This window comes from Dermacentor variabilis, chromosome 1, assembly GCF_050947875.1.
Source record: "Dermacentor variabilis isolate Ectoservices chromosome 1, ASM5094787v1, whole genome shotgun sequence".
NCBI lineage: Eukaryota > Metazoa > Arthropoda > Arachnida > Ixodida > Ixodidae > Dermacentor > Dermacentor variabilis.
The window spans coordinates 92,417,043-92,435,099 of NC_134568.1; the positions used below are offsets into that span (position 1 = coordinate 92,417,043).

Sequence of the window (18,057 nt, forward strand, 5' to 3'; positions counted from 1 at the left end):
ATTCTGGGGTTTTACATGCCAAAACTACGATCTGTTTATGAGGCACGCTATAGTAGGGGACTCCATATTTATTTGGACCACCTTGGGTTCTTTAATGCGCACTCAATTCTTGTTACACAGGCATTTTTGCATTTCGTCTCCATTGAAATGTGGCTTTCGCGGCCGGGGCTTGATTCCGCAACTTCGTACTTAGTAGCGGACTGCCAAAGCCATCGCATGATATATGTAGTAACAAAAGTTCCACAAACGAAGTCAAATACAATGCTATGATTACATGAAAAATTCATCGAAGATTACGATACTCTCTATTGTGAAATTTGAGCACAGCTCTATATGTGTTTTCATTTCGTGATATATTGAGCCATCATACCAATCACCGCTCCAACTGGCAGAGCTGCGACGCACGGCGTTATATATAGGCTGGCCGCACAGTTGCCACTTCCCCGCAACTGTAGCTTATATTTACTGGATAATGCTTGCGGCAAACGCTGTGCGCGAAGACGAGCTTTCTGGTTCGTTTATTTCTGTCCCCTGCGGCAGCAGCGGCAGCTGCTACCGTGGATACGCAGATGTGAGCGCCATCTGGTGGTGCTTCAAGGTGGCTTCCTCCGCTTTCCTCATGCTTCCGCTGCACCCTCCTACTCTGCTTTCCTCCTCACGCTCTCTTTGCTCGTGCCGTCTTTCATCCGCTGCTGCACTCCGAGTTCGCTCTTTCATCGTTTGCTGTGCTCGTTTGTTCGGTTACGCCGAGGGAGGATGTGGCACACCGACACTCAATGCAGGAATGGGTGCCTAAGAGCTGTGCTCTAAAGAAGATTAACACAATACATACAAATATCACACAGTGATAATGCTTCAGCCGAAGTTTAAATGCATGAAAGGATGATGAAGTTTTGAGGAAATATGGTAAACCATTCCGCAGTTTTATAGCTCTGAATGTGTCAACTTTTCATAGAGTGAACTTTGGGCAGCAGGAAATTGGAGTTATATGCAAATGTAATGATAAATTTATTAATAAGAATCTTGTAATCAATGAATTTGTGTTAAAGTTGTTAAGTAATTTATTGAACACAATTGTGAGACGATAGCTGAACAACTTCGTCTCAAGAAGCATGTTGTTTTTACAGTATTGAAGTAGCATTCGAGCAAGCAGACAATTATACAAATGTTGATTATACAAATGTTGATTCTTTTATTTAAGCTTTAAGGCATGGGTTAAAAACATTGTGCAAGTTAAAAATGCCACTTAGTCATCCTTTGTTCGATCTTCAGTGTAGCTGTCTGGGTCATAATACTGAAAACTTGAATGACTGACCCATATAAATAAGTTCAGTTGCCATCAAACTTAACCTGCAATTGGCAATATACTTTGAACAGTCTTGTTTAATATATTCAGACTATTGAGCGTACATCAATGGTTAAATACGGAAATGGAGCAAGCTAATGTTTGCAAGGCAGTGTTACTTTAATGCTGTAGTGCCATCTGCTCAAGAAACATAAAGACCCTCAAAGCACGTTCAGGGTTTGAAAACAGCTATACTCTTGCCTCATAGTTTCCAGTGCTTCAGAGCCACCACGTTTGTCTAACTTTTTCGAATGAGTGGCTTTTGCTTTTTAAAGGCCCTTCATTGCATGTTGGTACTTGTAGCAAAAATGTTTTTTGTTTTATTTTCTGAGCCTGTGATGTTTTTTTTGTATTCTGTTTTTAGTCAGTTTATTGTTAACATATTATTGTTTTGTTTTTACAGGAATTAGCGTGAGCCAAGATGAAATACTTTCTGCCCTTTCCAATCTACAGGCATTGCCTTCATCAAATGAAGCTTCACCAACAGAAGAATGCCTTCTTGAAGACAGTGTTCAGTTCCTTGTACAACTGTCAGGGAATCTCAGCTCGTCTGATATGAAAATGGTGGATTGGGCTTTGTCACTTGTTAATGTTAGCCTTGATTTTTTGGAAAGTGTGTTTGAACCAACAGAGTTCAGTCTTTTGAACCCTAATCTCTGGCTTACAAACTTTGGAAACACAGAAAAAAAGGCAGAGCAGGATTTCTACTTAACTTCGCTGTGCTGCTTTCGTATATTAAATGGCCTTGAATGGCCAGATGTTTGCCAGCTACTGAGCCATGCTGATTGCTTGCTTTTTAGGGAAGTTAAAAAGGCCCTCATAGTCTTTGGAGAGACATTGGCTCAAGAACAGAGCATTAGGCATTCTCTGTGTCTGACTCATGATTTTTGTGCTTTTAGTTTGATTGATGGAAGTGAAAGGAAAGCTTCATTTAAGGTTTGGGTACATGAAGACCTGTGGCACTTGATCAGAAAGATGCAATGTTTTCTCAACTCACTTGAAACTGTGAAGGAACATTGTGGAGTACAGAGCCCCCTTCTAGCTGGCTTGAAGGATTTTGTTGAGAAGTGGGATCATGAAGGAGTGGACTTAACTGTGTGTGATAAAGAGACTCAAATTAGTGCCATTGAAAGCATTCTCAAGCAAGGAACTATTCCACCTACCTCAGGTTGGTTTTCATGCAGTTCTTTCTTTCTTCCCTAGGGGCAGAGGCCAAACTCTAAATTTAGCTCATTTGAGAATTAAGGCCTTGTGCATTCCCTAAGTCTTAATCTGATGTGTGGTTTGTATTTGTGAGCCTCACAACAATTTTTTTAATCAGATCCTGTGGCCTATTTTCTATGTAAAGGGCCATTTTGGGGGGTGGGGGTGGGGGTGGGAAACAGTGGCATCATATTTTCACCTGCATCTATGGAAGCATTTCTTAAAGGTTGATATAATGTTGACTTAAGCTGAAAACAAGATACAAATTTTCCAAGAAAAGCAAATGCATATCTAGTAATGTTGTAATGTTGAAACACTGCATATCTGTAAATGACTCGTACAGACGCACCACCTGCAGAGCAAGCTGACACCCTTGCCTAGTGCCTGGCTAAGCAACAGACTGATAATGTAGGGTGTTGGTTAATATTTAAAATGTGATCAATTGCCAGTCTGTAATCAGTTAATTAATGGAGTTGGTATATTTTCATACACGTCCATATGACAACAAAACTTGCAATGTAGGGCATTAGTTAATTGAAATGCGCAACCTTGTCTCGTGGCCTTTTCTTTATGGGAGGTTCTCATGGGGAAAACATCTCTCAGCCAAGGTGCTAACATTTTGCAAAATATTTTGTACTTAATCCTGTTGTTGTGGTTCACAAATGTGTAGTTTGTTCTTGGACTGCCTTTTGTCATCTTAGTATTTCATTGTTTACAGGCAGCTAGCTATATTGGCTTTTTTTTGCTGCTTGGCTGGTAAGCAGTATTCCCTCCAGGCTGTGTGCTACCTTGCAGATTGTTTTTCAGCTGCAAAATGCTGCAGTACAGAAAGCAAATATCATGAACAGTAGTGCACACATACCTGATGTACTACTGATTGTTGCATGATTGAAACATTGAGGCAACACCACTTTGGAAGTTGGCTTATTGAAGTGTTTTAGCCTAGATGTGCACATATTAAAGCTGCAGTTTTAGTGGAATACCAAGATAGAGCCATGAGCAACAACACTAGTCGTGGCATCTTGCGACTTTGTGTTCAACTAGAATGTGCTGGAATTTCTTGCTGCTGTGCAACACTTTTGGTGGTATAGAGAAATAAAGTTTCTATTACTGCTGCAGACCTTTTGCAACAGCAGATAGAAGAACACTTAGGCATGACATAAGAAATTTTTATAGTTTGGTTGAACATATAATCAGAAGATGTCAGTGCCAGCACTACCATTCGTGGTCCTATTGTGATATTTCAGCAAAATGACAACACTAATATGTGAATGTTCAGGGTCTGTTATTGAATATATGTGATAGAGACTGATATTTGTCATTGCAATATCGTTTGCCCTCCCTTTATTCTAGCATTGATAATTTGGATTGTAAGCCATGAATCACTTCTGACACATCAATGGTAAGATCAGTTTTTTTTAATGGCTAGAACAAATTTCTAAGGTTCCTGTCCTGTCTTTCTTTTGCTGTGTCCTGTGTTGCGCTGCTTAAAGGCTGTTTAATACAAGTTCGAAGGCTTTTCTTGTGGTGGCATTGTAGTGGGCATTGTTGTGGAATTGTATGGGAGTTTGATTTAAAAGACCTAGTCTTGCATTAAAAAAAAATAATAATGCCAGTGTGATATTTAAGGAGCTCTTAACCACTCCTAGTACTTTCTGAGCAAACACGAATTGCGGGTAAAAAACTGAGCTGCAAACATTTCACTGAAGCCGAGTGTTATAGTTAAAAATGTGGAGTATGGAGCTAACAAACAGCATGTGAAGACAGCTCCGGCTCTTTTTGAACAGAGGGTTCCTCCTCACCATTTTTGAAACTGCTGACTGACTGCCAGATGACTTGGAGTACTATTGTAGCACATACAGGGAAGGGACGCAAGAAGGCACTTGAAAGACTCGGACACTGAAGTCGCGGGCAGCAGCTCATAGACACTGGTTGGGTGACCATTTTTGACCACAAATTACTTGTGTGCACAGGCTTGCACGCATGTACAATTGAGTGCAAAAGCCTAGAGACCACGGCACATACAAAAAAAAAAAGTCAATTCTAGCACACCCATGCAACATGAAATTGTGTAAAAGCATGGTGCTGGTCAAGCAGGTGCACATAGGCAGTACACTTGATTTCAGCCTTTATGCCTAGACAGACGAAAAAAAAATTTAGTGCCAAATCTGCTCTTTAAACTTTTGCACTCGACTGTACACCCTGCCAGTCCTTTCAAAGTTCACTAGGAAATGGGAAAGCAACTTTTGTAAATGTGTAGCTGCCTGTTTGTCATTCACTGGGATCTTTGTCAGAGGCCCATCTTGAATGGTTACCATAAGCATGCCCAAAAAAGATAAAAGAATAAAAGAAATATAGGAGGCATGATAGGCTGGGCATTGTTATCGACACCACTCCTACTGAGAAGCACAGATAAGTGTAAAGAAAATGGGGAATGGAAATATTGCACTGCCAATAACTCCGTTCATAGTAAGTCTTCTTAAAACATTTTCTTGGCATTACATTCGTTGAAAGACCCCACATTCAATCAATTTTCGCAGGTCTTAGAAAAGGTGCTTCAGGGCCCCTTTAAGTATCATTGCTGGTAAGTTGTAGTACTAGTGTTAGAATAACTATAGTGTATTGCGAAATATCTCGGATTTTCTGATTGGTGCAAAACAGAGAACCACATGATTTAGACATTTCATATAAATTTAAGTGATGTATAAGGTGTGTGTGTCATTACAGCCTGGTGTTTAGGGTAACTTGCTTGTTCCTTTCACAAGCTAGAAAACTCGGTATGCAGTTGTAGTGTCAGCACCCAACCTTATTTCCAGAATATCGTACTTTACCACATATATTTATTGCTCTCCCAGGATCTGTGATATACTGAACGACCATCAGAAGCTGTTAAGTCATCCAGAGCTCTTTCGTCGCCTGTGCCAAGCTGCTTTGTGCAGTGATGCAAACACGTGCATAAAAAAGGTGCCAGAGGAAATTTTTCTACAGATTTGTTTTCTGTGCATGCTTTTGTTGCACAGCCAGCAGCATGTGAATGTGCTGCCATGATGCCCTAGCTCTTAAAAGATGCACTAAAGACAGCGCTGTATTTAATCTAAATTACTTCAATAAATTGAATTCAGTGTCTCTACAACACATGTTATGGGTCATAAGATCATTAGAATGCATGTTTTTTAAATAATATTGTGTTAAAAAATGGCCATTTGTGTCGCTCGCATGCCTGATGATGTGCTATATAACTACAAATGATATTCATTACAGTAGGCACTGGCAGTGCCTTGCAATGCTTTAAACTTGGCTCAATTATGTTGTGTTGGCTTGGGGACAGTGGGGGGGAAACACGGGGATTGGCACACATTTTGTTTTTAAGTACCTTCTTTACCTCTTCCCCACACATTGCGGGTGCTGGTTGTTGGCTGCTGCTGTCTTGCTGATTATACAACTTCGGCCACTGGCTATGTGCCCGAGTAGACTACTTGGGCCACTGGCATGTGCCACTGGCATGCGCCACTGGGCGTGTGGCACTGGATAGGTGAACATTATTGGCCAACCCCCCAGAATGGGTATGAGACACTGTAATTGTCTGCATAGACAAGCAGAACAAGAGACCAACCAGTGAAGAAGTCTGCAATAGAAAATTGAAGAAGTCTGCTACTTAAAGGCGAAGAAGTTGGCATCAAAAGCAACTGAGTGGGAAGAAAGTAGTGAAAGGAAACAAAATTGGCAGCAGAGCGTGCATTGAGCGAAGCGAATTAAAAAAAAAAAAGCATCGTAGCTGCTCATGTGTCTTGGGCATTCTTGTGATGGTACTAGTACCTTTTCGGTCTGTGAGAAACAGGAGGAAGTGGCGGTGTTTTGTGACAGAGGTCTTGCTGTTTAGCATGTGGCAGCGTTACTCACTTAGTTCTCCACAATTTTCATATGGCAACAGTGATTCACAAGCGAGGTATGTATATAACCATACATTAATTTCTCATAAATGAAAAAGTTTTTTCTCCCAGTAAGTAACTTTCTCATTTGTGGCTGTCGGTGGTAACCTGCCTACCCTTGTCTGCCTTCGTAGTTGCTGAGGAGGCTGGTCTTAAATGGCTCAACTGTAAAGGCAACCTGGGCATGCTGAATATGTTTTGCTAGTTAACACCTGCCCTTGATAAGACAAATGGGGACATGTCATCTATTCCTTGTGAAAGAAAAGCCAAACTATGGTTGTAAATCAACTCTGGCATGTTATTTACAGCTGGTGCTCAAGATGTGCAGTGCATCACCACCGAAGTTGCAAGAGGCTATGTTGTTTTATGTATTTAGCTCCAAGAGCTTCAGGGATGACTCTTTGCCTTTGAAGCTGACGGACTTTGAAAGCCTGCTTACTGAGAAGCTGAACCTTATCTCTGATGCCGACTTGAGAATGGATTCTGAGGTGATACTTTATTACATCTGTTATGTGTACGTAGCTCTTTTGCGATTTGAAGGCACATAGTAGAGTTGCCAAGATAAAATACAGACACTATATTTGTCTCTACCAGAATAGACTGCTGTAATAAAGCTGACAAGGTATTAGAGAGTCAAAAATAAATTCAGGGTGTGAAATCTGCTTGTAACAATCGATGCCGCTGAGTGCTCCGAGTTCATGGGAAAAATAGCATCAGAGGGCTGCATGTTGCAGATGTGTGACTAGCTCACTGAAGATAGATGGATATTGTTTTATTATTGGCTTTTTAGTCTGTTCCAGACTATAGACCTTTGTTTTTAGTGTTAACCAATAAGGAGATGTCAAAGCATATGAATGTGTCACTTTTTATTGCATTTACAAGGTGTGATAAAAGAAGTCCAGACGGTTGCAATAAAAACTTTTTGGTAGATACAACTTATGCTCGTTGCCCTTCATGTTGGATCGACTCATCCGAGCTTTTTTAGTCAGGGCGATACTTGCTGCGCTGTGATGCTGGCTTTACTGCAATGCTTGTTCCACTGTGATGACTGGGCCTTGGTTTTGATTTCGCACCTGCGCACTCAGGTTTTGTCTCCTTTTATGATAGCTTTCAAAAAATTTTTATCAAACCTGGCACGATCAAGCAGTTCTTGACTGATGTTAAGACGGTTCGCTTTCTAGTCCTCTGGAACCAAATATTGCTACACTGCGATGTGTGTTGGTTTTTGTAAGAACTGCTTGGCACAATTTGAAGCTGATGCCTACATCTTAAGCAATCTCTCTGACAGTCAAATGGCAATTTTGGAGAACCAAATTATGAACTGCATTGATGTGAACCTTACCTGTTAACGTGGAAGGTTGTACATTTTGGGGATCATTAGTTGACATTCTTCCCATATTGAAATGACCGTACCTCTCAGCACACTGCGATTGGCTGAATTATTTGGGCCCGAAAGCTTGTAGTGTTTCTCACATTTCTGTCACAGTTTTCTCAAGTTTGAAGCAGGATTTCACACACACACACATTGTTTTTCGAAGTCCTTTATTTTCACTGCCTCAAAAAATCGCAAACTGGTCACTGCACCTGATTCCTTCAGCGGCTGTTGCTTGCTTATTACTGGCGGTGACAGAATGATGCGGCAAAAAACGTATTACCAAAGGCTGATGCTAGTCAGTGCCACTAGCCACTGTGCATTTTGTTCACTCGTTTGGACGCTGTGCAATTATGCTGGTCTCTTTTTGACCGCACCTTGTATAATGCTCATGGGAGATATAATTGAAACTTCTGTGCATGCCTTGTATTTTGTGGATGTTGTGACAGATGAAATTTTACTGTGTGAAATATAAATAACTTGTAATCTGTCTGTCAGTGCACCCATGACTTGCAGTGTGTTGGGCAGTGGAATTGGCTTTTCCACCTCAGCCACCAACTACAACACATGTGCTATGCATAGAACAATTACATACAAGCACAGGCTGTGTGAGACATCCATTGTGTATGGATATTCCTTGTGCATTCACTTCTCAAAATATGACTCTGGTATTCTTGCCCCTTCCTGTTTTTGCCTACATCTCTCTTGTACTATCAACTTATGCTTTCACTGAGTCTACATGGCTGGAGCTGCAGAAAAATTCTGGTCAATGTCATGCAGCTACAAGTTTTTCTGCTCAATTTAATCCAACTGCCTGTCACTTTAACCCAGGTGCCAGTTAATTCAGTCCCTCCACCAGTCGATTTAATCCAAGTGCCAGTGAATTTAATCCAGACAGATTGTAACTCAAAGTAATTGAATGTCAAGTGGAGCGATTATCTTCAAACTGTTAGGGGTTGGTATCTTTCCTTTAAAATAAAAGGGAAAATGGGGGACCAGTAGCTTTCTTCCCACATGACCAGGGTGTTGAACTGGAAAAAGTACTGGTTCAGGTTCAGTGCGCTTCAATTTCGTTCTGGTTCTGAGAAATAAAAATGTTATCAGTTCGCAAACTGGTTCACAACACGGAACCGGTTCGGCACAGTAAACCTTATCTGCCCTATGGCGACATGCTGCAGAGTGCTATCGACTTGTACACACGACGCACATGCAGGCTTTGTCAGGAGGTGGAAGAAGTGGGCTCCCTGGCACATGGGGGACAGAAATCGATGTTTTTTATGTGTGAATGTCAATGAACTTTACTGCTGTGCAGCTACAGCAGCCATACACATAAGGACGGTTATCTTAGGCAATGTCATCACAAGAGTGTGCAGTACTTGCTGGTGGTGCTTTGACGTGTTGTCACTCTTTTTCGCGTTTGCTTTTATTGTAATCTATACTGAGTATGGGGAAAACAGTGGAAGCTTATAGGGGGGTTCAAACAGCAAAATTTACTAATTGAATCGAATACGAGGATGCAATGTAGGTATGGGCTTTTAGGTGCTGACAATGCGGGTAGTGGCTGCGTGGTTCCTTGCTGGGTCCCTTTCTTTTTTTTCTCTCTCTTTCTTTTTTTCATGCACTCATTCGAAGCATGAGGCACGCTGTTTGGATAAACTTTTCAAGTTGCCTCCACCACCACGATTTTAGCAAGAAGCCCCTTGATAAGAATGAGTAGCGACATTTTCCTCTACTATGCGCAGTTTACAAATAGAGTGCACGGGTATGGAGAAATTGTTACGTACATATCAAAGACAGACTTATAATTAGTGAGAATGCCTGTGCCTGCATAGGGTGAGCTTAAACTTCCACGCTTTGACAGCAACAGAGTCAGGAAATTTTTCTTTTTCTTCCGCTTCTGTCCCTATCGTCCCCTTACCTCTGTGTGGATCAGCAAGTCAGAAGCATGTCCTTCAGGTTGACCTCTCCAGCTTTGCAACATTACACTATCTCTCTCTCTTGTTTCTTACTACTGGGACAGTTGGTGAGTTAACTGTGGCATGTGACACAGGGCAGATTCACACTGTATTACATAACTTACAACTCCATACTTCTAGTCTGTAACAAAGAAAGAATCAAGGAAGTCAGATTTTCCTCAATTTATAGTTCCTTTTAAAATAAAAGCATGTGAGGACATTGATGCTTTGGAACAGTGAACAAGAACAGTTTGTGCTAAACACTGCAGTGATCTTCTTTGTGCAATTACACGTGGTGCAGAGCCTTGTGCTGACTAAACGCGGACAAAATTGTCCAAACAGAGCACATTGTATCCCAGGACTGATTTTTAGAAATCGAAGAGTGCATTTTACTCTGCTTGGAGGTGTCAGATGTGCAGTGAACTATGGCACACAACAAGAGCAAATTTCCTGTGCTGTTTACAGCCGTTCTCACTGCGCACTGAGAAGATGATGGCGTCCATCAGCGACCTCAGTGTTATTGTTACAAGCCGAGCAGATCAACTAGCGGTTTTCTTATTTTCCGTTCTTGAGGTCACCATATTTTTGTGCTCCCTGTGTGTCCTGGCATGTGTGTTTTACTGTTTATCTAGTAATAGTAGCAATAGTAGCGAGCTGGCCTAACGGCCGAAGTGGGTGCTTCAGCAGAAACAGTGGTTATGCAGTGCCCCTGAAGCAATGTTTTAGCTGCAAAGCACAACTGGCATGGCCCAGTTCAGAAGTGCAAGCGTCTCTGCCAAGGTGGTAATATAGCCATCAGCACACGCCTATTGTCTATCCAAATTCTTGCTCATAAACGCAACTTGCGAGCTGTAAGAATTTTCTTGTGGGGTACGCCGACTTGAAAGTAATTACTTCTAAGAATCACTGATGTATTTAGCACCCATTTGCACCCTATATGCTTGAACCGTTTTGTGCCAAACTGTAACCAGACAGACAGACAGACAATGAACTTTTATTCAGGTCCTGAGGGACTAGCCGGTGGAGACCCGTTGGGGCCCCCGGCTCGCCGCTGGCTGCTCCCATGTCGGAATGGGGAGGCCAAGCCTCTCCGCTCTTTCACGGGCCCTCTGGACGGCCATGGACTGGAGCTTAAGTTGCGTGCTAGATATGGCCTCGTCCCAGTCCCGTTCGCTGGTGAGGGACGTATCCCGTAACGCAGGACACTGCCAGAGCATATGAGGTAGAGTGCTAACCTGCCCACAATCCGGGCACTGTCGGTCAATTTCTGGAGAAATCCTGCTTAAGAAACTTCGGGAGGGATATGACCTCGTCTGAAGCATCCTAAGCGTGATCGATTGTGATCTGCATAGATTAAACTGTAACCATTATTACTTTTTTTTTGGTTCAGGTTCGGCTTGGGTTCAGGCATGTTTTAAGAATATCGATTCGGGTTTGAGTTCAGTTTCAGCTAGAATTACGGTTTGGGTATGCTTTCTGGGCAGCCTGCATGTGACACAAACTTTTTGCTTTTTTTAAAAATATATTAGAGCAACACAGCCGATGACAACTTGTTGAAGACTTGCTAGAAATGCTAGTGTAAGATTGTTATAAGAATTAATAATGTCTGGAATTACTGGCTAATCTCAGCAGTGGTTCAGTGGCCATCATGATCTGTTGAACATGACGGTGCAGGTTTGATTTCTAGCAATGGTAAGAGCATTTTAGGTGGAAGCAAAATAGAAAAGACTCATGTGCTATTCAGGTGCAGGTTAAATAATCCTATTTTGTCAGAAGGAATCAGAAGCCCTCCTCTACTGTGCCCCATATATCCTGGGTGATGTTTGGTAGATCGAACGTTGGATGCAAATGAAGCAGAAGCATCAATTGCTTCCTGGCAGTCTGAAAACATTTTAGCACATTAACATTCCAAATGAGTTCTGGCATAATGGATGATGCGAGGAAGGGCTACGAAACAGTATTACGAAAAACCATACGGCTTTCTTCCCATCAATCTACTACAAGCAGATTGATGACACACTGCTTCTATCGCATTGACATTTCTGTTTTGATTCTATGCTTGCAATCAGCTCCATTATCAGTGAGGTGTCTGTGCAGGTATTTCAAGGCAATTATATATTATAGTCAGAAGAAATGAAGGTTTGCTCATTATTCAAGCTATTCTTTTCTTTGAAAACCAGCTGGATTCTCCTTAGTTTCATGCTAACATTTATTAGCAGTTTCTTACACATGAGTTGCCGCCTGCTGTGCCGCTCTTAAAAAAAAAAAAATTAAAGATATTGTCAGGTCATGTGGGAAGAAAGCTACTGGTCATCCACCTTGCCTTTGTATTTTAAAGCAAAAGTATCAACTCCTCACAGTTCCACAAAAATTCACTTGATTTGAACTTCAAAGGCTTTTTACCTATACTGTGTTTAGATTGAGTTCACTGGTGTATGGATTAAATTTATTTGTGTTGGCACTAAATTAACTGGTGCTTGAATTAAAATGAGCAGCTCTTGAATTAATTTGTATGGCACTTAGGGTAAATTGGCTGGCACGTGGGATTAAATGACTGACGTACAGATTAAATTGAGTGGGAAAACTTGTAGTGTTGTTAGCACTGTTTGAAGGCAGCTCCTTCATGTGATTAGCAGTCATGGCAGTGCAATAGAAGCACTTTGAGAAGGCTAGCCTGATGCAGCCCTGGCATCTTGTGAGATTGGTTATTTGTGCAGATAATGCGGGTTTGCCACCTGTCGTGGTTGCTTGGTGTCTATGGTGTTGGGCTCCTAAGCACGAGGTCGTGGGATCAAATCCTGGCCATGGCAGCCGCATTTCAATGGGGGTGAAATGTAAAAACATCCGTGTGCTTAGATTTAGGTGCACAATAAAGAACCCCAGGGGATCCAAATTATTCCGGAGGCCCCCACTACGGCGTGCCTCACAATCAGATCGTGGTTTTGGCATGTAAAGCCACACAATTTAATTTTTTTTTAATGAGGGTTTGATATAGGGGCAGAACGCTGCCATCTGGTTACAGTATATGGGATTTTTGTGAGTATGTTTCTTTGTCCTATGTTTACAGTCACCAGAGCTACTCATGTTGCTACTCTTGTTTAATGTGTTGTGGGTTGACACTGTTTTTTACAGCTTGGGATAATTAATTCCTGCTGTGTTCCCCCCCACCCCCCTCTTATATTTCAGCATTTTTATTGTATTGTGCTTGTACAGCCTTCTTCCCTTTTTCTTTTTTCGAAGTGCCGTGTCTGTGACCTTCTTTTAGTATTAGTGTTTTAACATACGAAGTACTTGGGAGTAATGCAGGTAGAAAGTTGCTGATGTCAGCTCTGTATTCTTGTTCTTTTTATTTGGTTAAAAGGACAAAGCACAGGTATTAAGTGAGTTTGCAAGCCTCTGCATGCAATCTCCCTCAGAAGTCGTTGAAGCAGTTGTTGACATGGCTGTTACTGATGGGTGCACCACGGCTGTTGCACAGGTGAGTTGTTATTAAGCCAAATTCACAAGTATGTATGCCTGTTATTGTAATCACAAGCTTCTTGTGATGTTACTTAAAGGTGCTTGCTGCACTTCTTCCTACTTAGATTTTGCTTTACTTTCCCTGTGCTGTCTTTTTTTCTTTCATTATGGTCAAAATGGTGTGCCCAGGCTGAAGCAGCATTCGCTGTACATACTTAACCACTCATGAGCAAGCATGCCTCATCTGCCCTTTGTGCCTGTACAGAAACTATATTTGGCTCAAGAGTTAAAAACAGCATTGTCTTCTGACTGGGAATGTTTATATGCCATGTTTGAAAAATGGTGTAGAGCTCTTTTAAAGCAAATCATAGACACCTTGCATTTCCAAGTGTTGAAAAGGTAGGCTATAGGAAGTACAGTATGATACCAAAAAGCCCAGTGCTCTTTTACTTAGCGCAAATGAACCATGTCACGTGTTGCATTTTTGCTGAAACTCACAAATGGGTTGATGGTGTAATTGATGGTGTCATTGTATATGCCTCAAGGCTAAGTTAGGCTATATCAGTGCTATTTCGTCAAATACATTTTATTAGTAGTTCAAGAGGCCTGGTCCCACTGCGATGGCTCAGTGATTCACAGCAGCCACTTTCTAAACAAGGCTGAATGCAAAAACACTTGTGAATGGAGCATTGGGTGCACATTAAAGAACCCAAGGTTGAAGCTCTGTGTTGCTTTGAAATGTTAGGTCTGTCAGTCTTTTGTGTTTGGTCTATACAGAAGTAAACCATCTACATATACAGTGTAATTATTTATCCCAGATTAGATGCAGAAGATCATTTTATGTTCTAAAGAAAAAGCTGTTTTCTTCAATTAATGGCCATAAAGTAAAAAAAAAAGATAGCAAAATTTTGTAAAGCAAGGGGTGCCAATATGGTGTAATACATATGACTGAACAAGCCAGATTTAGTGACTAGACACAGTAGCGATTATGTGATTGCCATATTGCCACGCGCTTGCACCATGTGCTTGGGCCACTTGCTCCCAAAAGAAGACGAGGACGGGCTGGCTCACGAGCTCGCACCTTGGTCTTTTGTTGGTGCTGTGCTGCTGCTTCGACGACTGGTAGTTTAATGGCCTCTTTTAGAAGTCGTCTATCAATTAAACATGACATTTTTCCGATGGAGGTGCTGGGTAATCTCGACCCATGCAACAGACCCCTTCTAGCAGCAGGAACGCTAGACCGATACCGGAGCTCACGCCAGTACACCGTGTCAGCCGGAGAACCCTGGGATTGGTGCCTGAGTTGGAGCCTTTACCTGCAAGGACAACGACAATGACGGCAGGTATGGATGCTACATCCCATACTACCACAATGAACCCTGCGACGGCTGCTCTGGTGCCTCCTCATTACACGCTGCAAAAACCACGCATGCCAATTCCCTTCCATGGCGACCTTCTTGAAGACGTGGAAGACTGGCTGGCGTACTTAGAGCACGTAGCGGAGTTCAGTGGATGGGACAACGAGTTGAAGCTCCAAAACGTTTACTTCAGCCTTTTGGACGGTGCTCGCATGTGGTTCCAGAACCGCGAAGGTGTTCTGACATCATGGCGTGAGTTCTGTCGCAGCCTCTTGGACACCTGCGCCATCTCCGATCGCCGGGAATGAGCAGAATGGGCCCTACAATCTCACATTCAGAAGCCCAGTGAGAATGTGGCTATGTACGTGGAAAACATAGTGCATCTCTTCAGGCGAGCTGACCTCTACCATGTCTGAAGACAACAAGCTGCGTCACTTGACGCGAGGCGTGAAAGAGCAGCTCTTTGGTGGATTCGTTCATAGCCCACCCAAGACGGTTGCAGAGTTTCTCACTGAAGCCGTCACCATGGAGAAGGCCCTGCACCAGCGCTCACACCAGTACGATCGGCAAGTGAATCTCTCCTCCGTTACCAGCGGACTAGTAGCTCTCACGACTGACGTCGAGTCACCTCGCGAGATTATTTGATCGATAGTCTGCGATGAGCTGTGACAGCTTCATGAGCTGCAGCAGCTTTCAGCCAACTTAATAGCTAGCGTTGTGTGTGACCAAGTGCAGCATGCGCTCGGCATACCATGTTACGAAGCATCCACTTCAGGCCGCTCCGCCACTTCAGCCCCCTGGACCATTTCAGGCCGCTACACCGCTTTACGCATTCACAACTTCAACTGAACCATGACGCACAACATACACTGACGTTTTAAGAGGCACCGTCCTATCACCGGTGACACCTTCTACTGTGAGCGAATACCAGCATGTCACTTATGCCGACGCATTAGGGCACCCTATCCCTGCACCAGCGCCAGTACATGCCGTCACCCTGTATGCCATGCTTCAGTCAGCGCAGATGCAGTTCCTTATTTTGGAGAGGCTCGTCTAGCCGCACGTAAATTGGACATTTGGCGCATGCCCGACCGATGACCGCTCTGTTACCACTGTGGGGAGGCGGGTCATGTCTACCGAGAGTGCCAGTACCGCTGCCTTGGACTCCAGGGGTTTCCTGTTCATTCACCCCGACCCCGTTTCGGACAATGGCCACCTGAGATGGAAGATTTTATCGGCCAACAGCGCGCGCCACCGTGATCAAGGCGCCAGCCGCGATCGCCGTCAGCACGACCATTCTGTTCGAGAGGTACAAGTCAGATGTCGCAAGGACGATCTCCGAGCCCTCGTCTGGAAAACTAATGTAAGCAACCTTTCGAGGTGAGGCCACTGACACTCGACGTGCGCAAAATCTCCAATCGACACGACTTAAGACAGACGGGTACCTGACGACACCGGTGTCTCAGGCTGGAGACAACTTTTCAATGAACATACTTGCCTTGATCGACGGTCGAAATGTTACTGCTTTAATAGACACTGGCGCTGGCTACTCGATTATCAGTGGAAAGCTGGCAAGCAGTTTAAAGAAAGTTGTTATTCCTTGGACAGGGGCGTACATACGGACAGCTGGCGGACATGTCGTCAAACCACTTGGTGTGTGCACTTCTCGTGTACAAATTCAAAATTATATGTTTCTGATCAGTTCTCTTGTTCTCTGAAAATGATCTCGTGAATTGATACTTGGAATTGACTTTCTTTGAGAGTATGGTGGCATCATTGACCTCCGCCGATGCTGTATATCATTCTCTAGAAAGCGACGACGCGAGACGCCTGCCGCCATAGAGCCACTCTTCGAATTACTGACGACAGTGTCACGATACCACCTCGTGCTAGTGTAATGATTCCAGTAACATCCGAGGGCACATGCGAAGGCGAAGTACTCGCAGAGTGCAACGTCTCCCTTCTACTTACCCTCAGGATAAGCGTGGCTCGGGGAATCGTTGACGTTAGGAATGGCCAAGCTGACATCTTGATCACTAACTTCACAAATGAACACCGACACCTCTTCCGTGGCACTGCTGTAGCTTACACTGAAGCCTTGGAGGATGTCATTGAGTGTTTCACTTGTGAGGAAAGTGGCAGCGATGAAGAAAGCGTTACAAATATCGACATCAACAATGAGCTGTCAGAGGACAATAAGGAGGCACTGCGAGGACTGTTGTGTGAATTGAAGGACTGCTTCGCTCGATCGTCTAAAGTCAGTTAGACGCCAATCACGCAGCACAGGATAATTACTTACAACGATGCACATCCTATTCACCAGCAGCCGTATCGTGTTTCGCAGAAAGAATGCGAAGAAATTCAACAAGTCAAGGAGATGATGGACGATGGCGTCATCCAACCTTCAAACAGTCCGTGGTCGTCACCGGTTGTCCTGGTAAAGAAGAAGGATCGCACTCTCCGCTTCTTTGTTGATTACAAAAAACTGAACAACGTCACAAGGAAAGACGTCTATCCGTTGCCGCACATAGATGACTATCTCGGCCGGCTACGGCGAGCCAAGTATTTTTCCTCCCTTGACTTGAAAAGTGGGTACTGGCAGATTGAGGTAGACGAGCGCAACCAGGAGAAAACAGCCTTTGTCACCCCGGATGAACTTTACGAGTTCCGAGTACTTCCATTCTGGTTGTGCTCTGCTCTGGCAACTTTCTAACGGATGCTGGCCACTGTGCTAGCTGACCTAAAATGGCAAGCTTGTCTCGTTTACCTGGATGATTAGGTCGTATTTTCAGACAGCTTTTCTGGACATCTTAAGCATCTGCAGCAAGGGCTCGAGGCAATCCGATCGGCCAACCTCACCTTAAAGCCTCAGAAATGTCACTTCGGTTATGAAGAACTGAAGTTCCTTGGGCATGTCATGAGCTCGGAAGGCGTTCGTCTCGATCCTGAGAAAACTTCCGCTGTAGCTGCTTTCCTGACTCCTACCAACAAGGAAAGCGTTCGACGTTTCCTGGGACTGTGCGCATACTACTGGTGCTTTATATGCAGTTTTTCTAAAATTGCCGAACCACTAGAGACAATACGCTGTTCATCTGGAGCTCCGAACCAGGAAGCGGCTTTCACTGAGCTTCGACACCGCCTGGCATCGCCCCCTGTTCTTGGATATTCCGACGAGGAAGCTGAAACGGAAATTCATACCGACACCAGTAATATTGGTCTGGGTGCGGTGCTCGTACAGCAGCAGGAGAACGACAAAAGGGTCATAGCTTACGCCAGTCGCACCCTATCGCAACCTGAGTCCAATTGCACTACCACAGAGAAAGAGTGTCTTGCCGTCATATGGGCACTTGCAAAGTTCCGACCTTATCTCTATGGCCGCCCATTCCGGGTCGTGACAAATCATCACTCGTTATGTTGGCTGGCAAACCTAAGAGAC

At 43.5% G+C, this 18,057-nt stretch overlaps 1 protein-coding gene across 1 annotated transcript in view; it reads left to right on the forward strand.

The window, feature by feature from the left end:
- LOC142580652 (uncharacterized) overlaps positions 1-18,057 on the forward strand; it is a 59,765-nt gene that overhangs the window by 12,089 nt on the left and 29,619 nt on the right. The window contains exons 5-9 of the mRNA XM_075691161.1: positions 1,749-2,513; positions 3,902-3,950; positions 5,404-5,512; positions 6,786-6,965; positions 13,166-13,282. Of these exons, the coding sequence (XP_075547276.1) occupies positions 1,749-2,513; positions 3,902-3,950; positions 5,404-5,512; positions 6,786-6,965; positions 13,166-13,282 (1,220 nt within the window). The remainder of the gene's footprint in view (positions 1-1,748; positions 2,514-3,901; positions 3,951-5,403; positions 5,513-6,785; positions 6,966-13,165; positions 13,283-18,057) is intronic.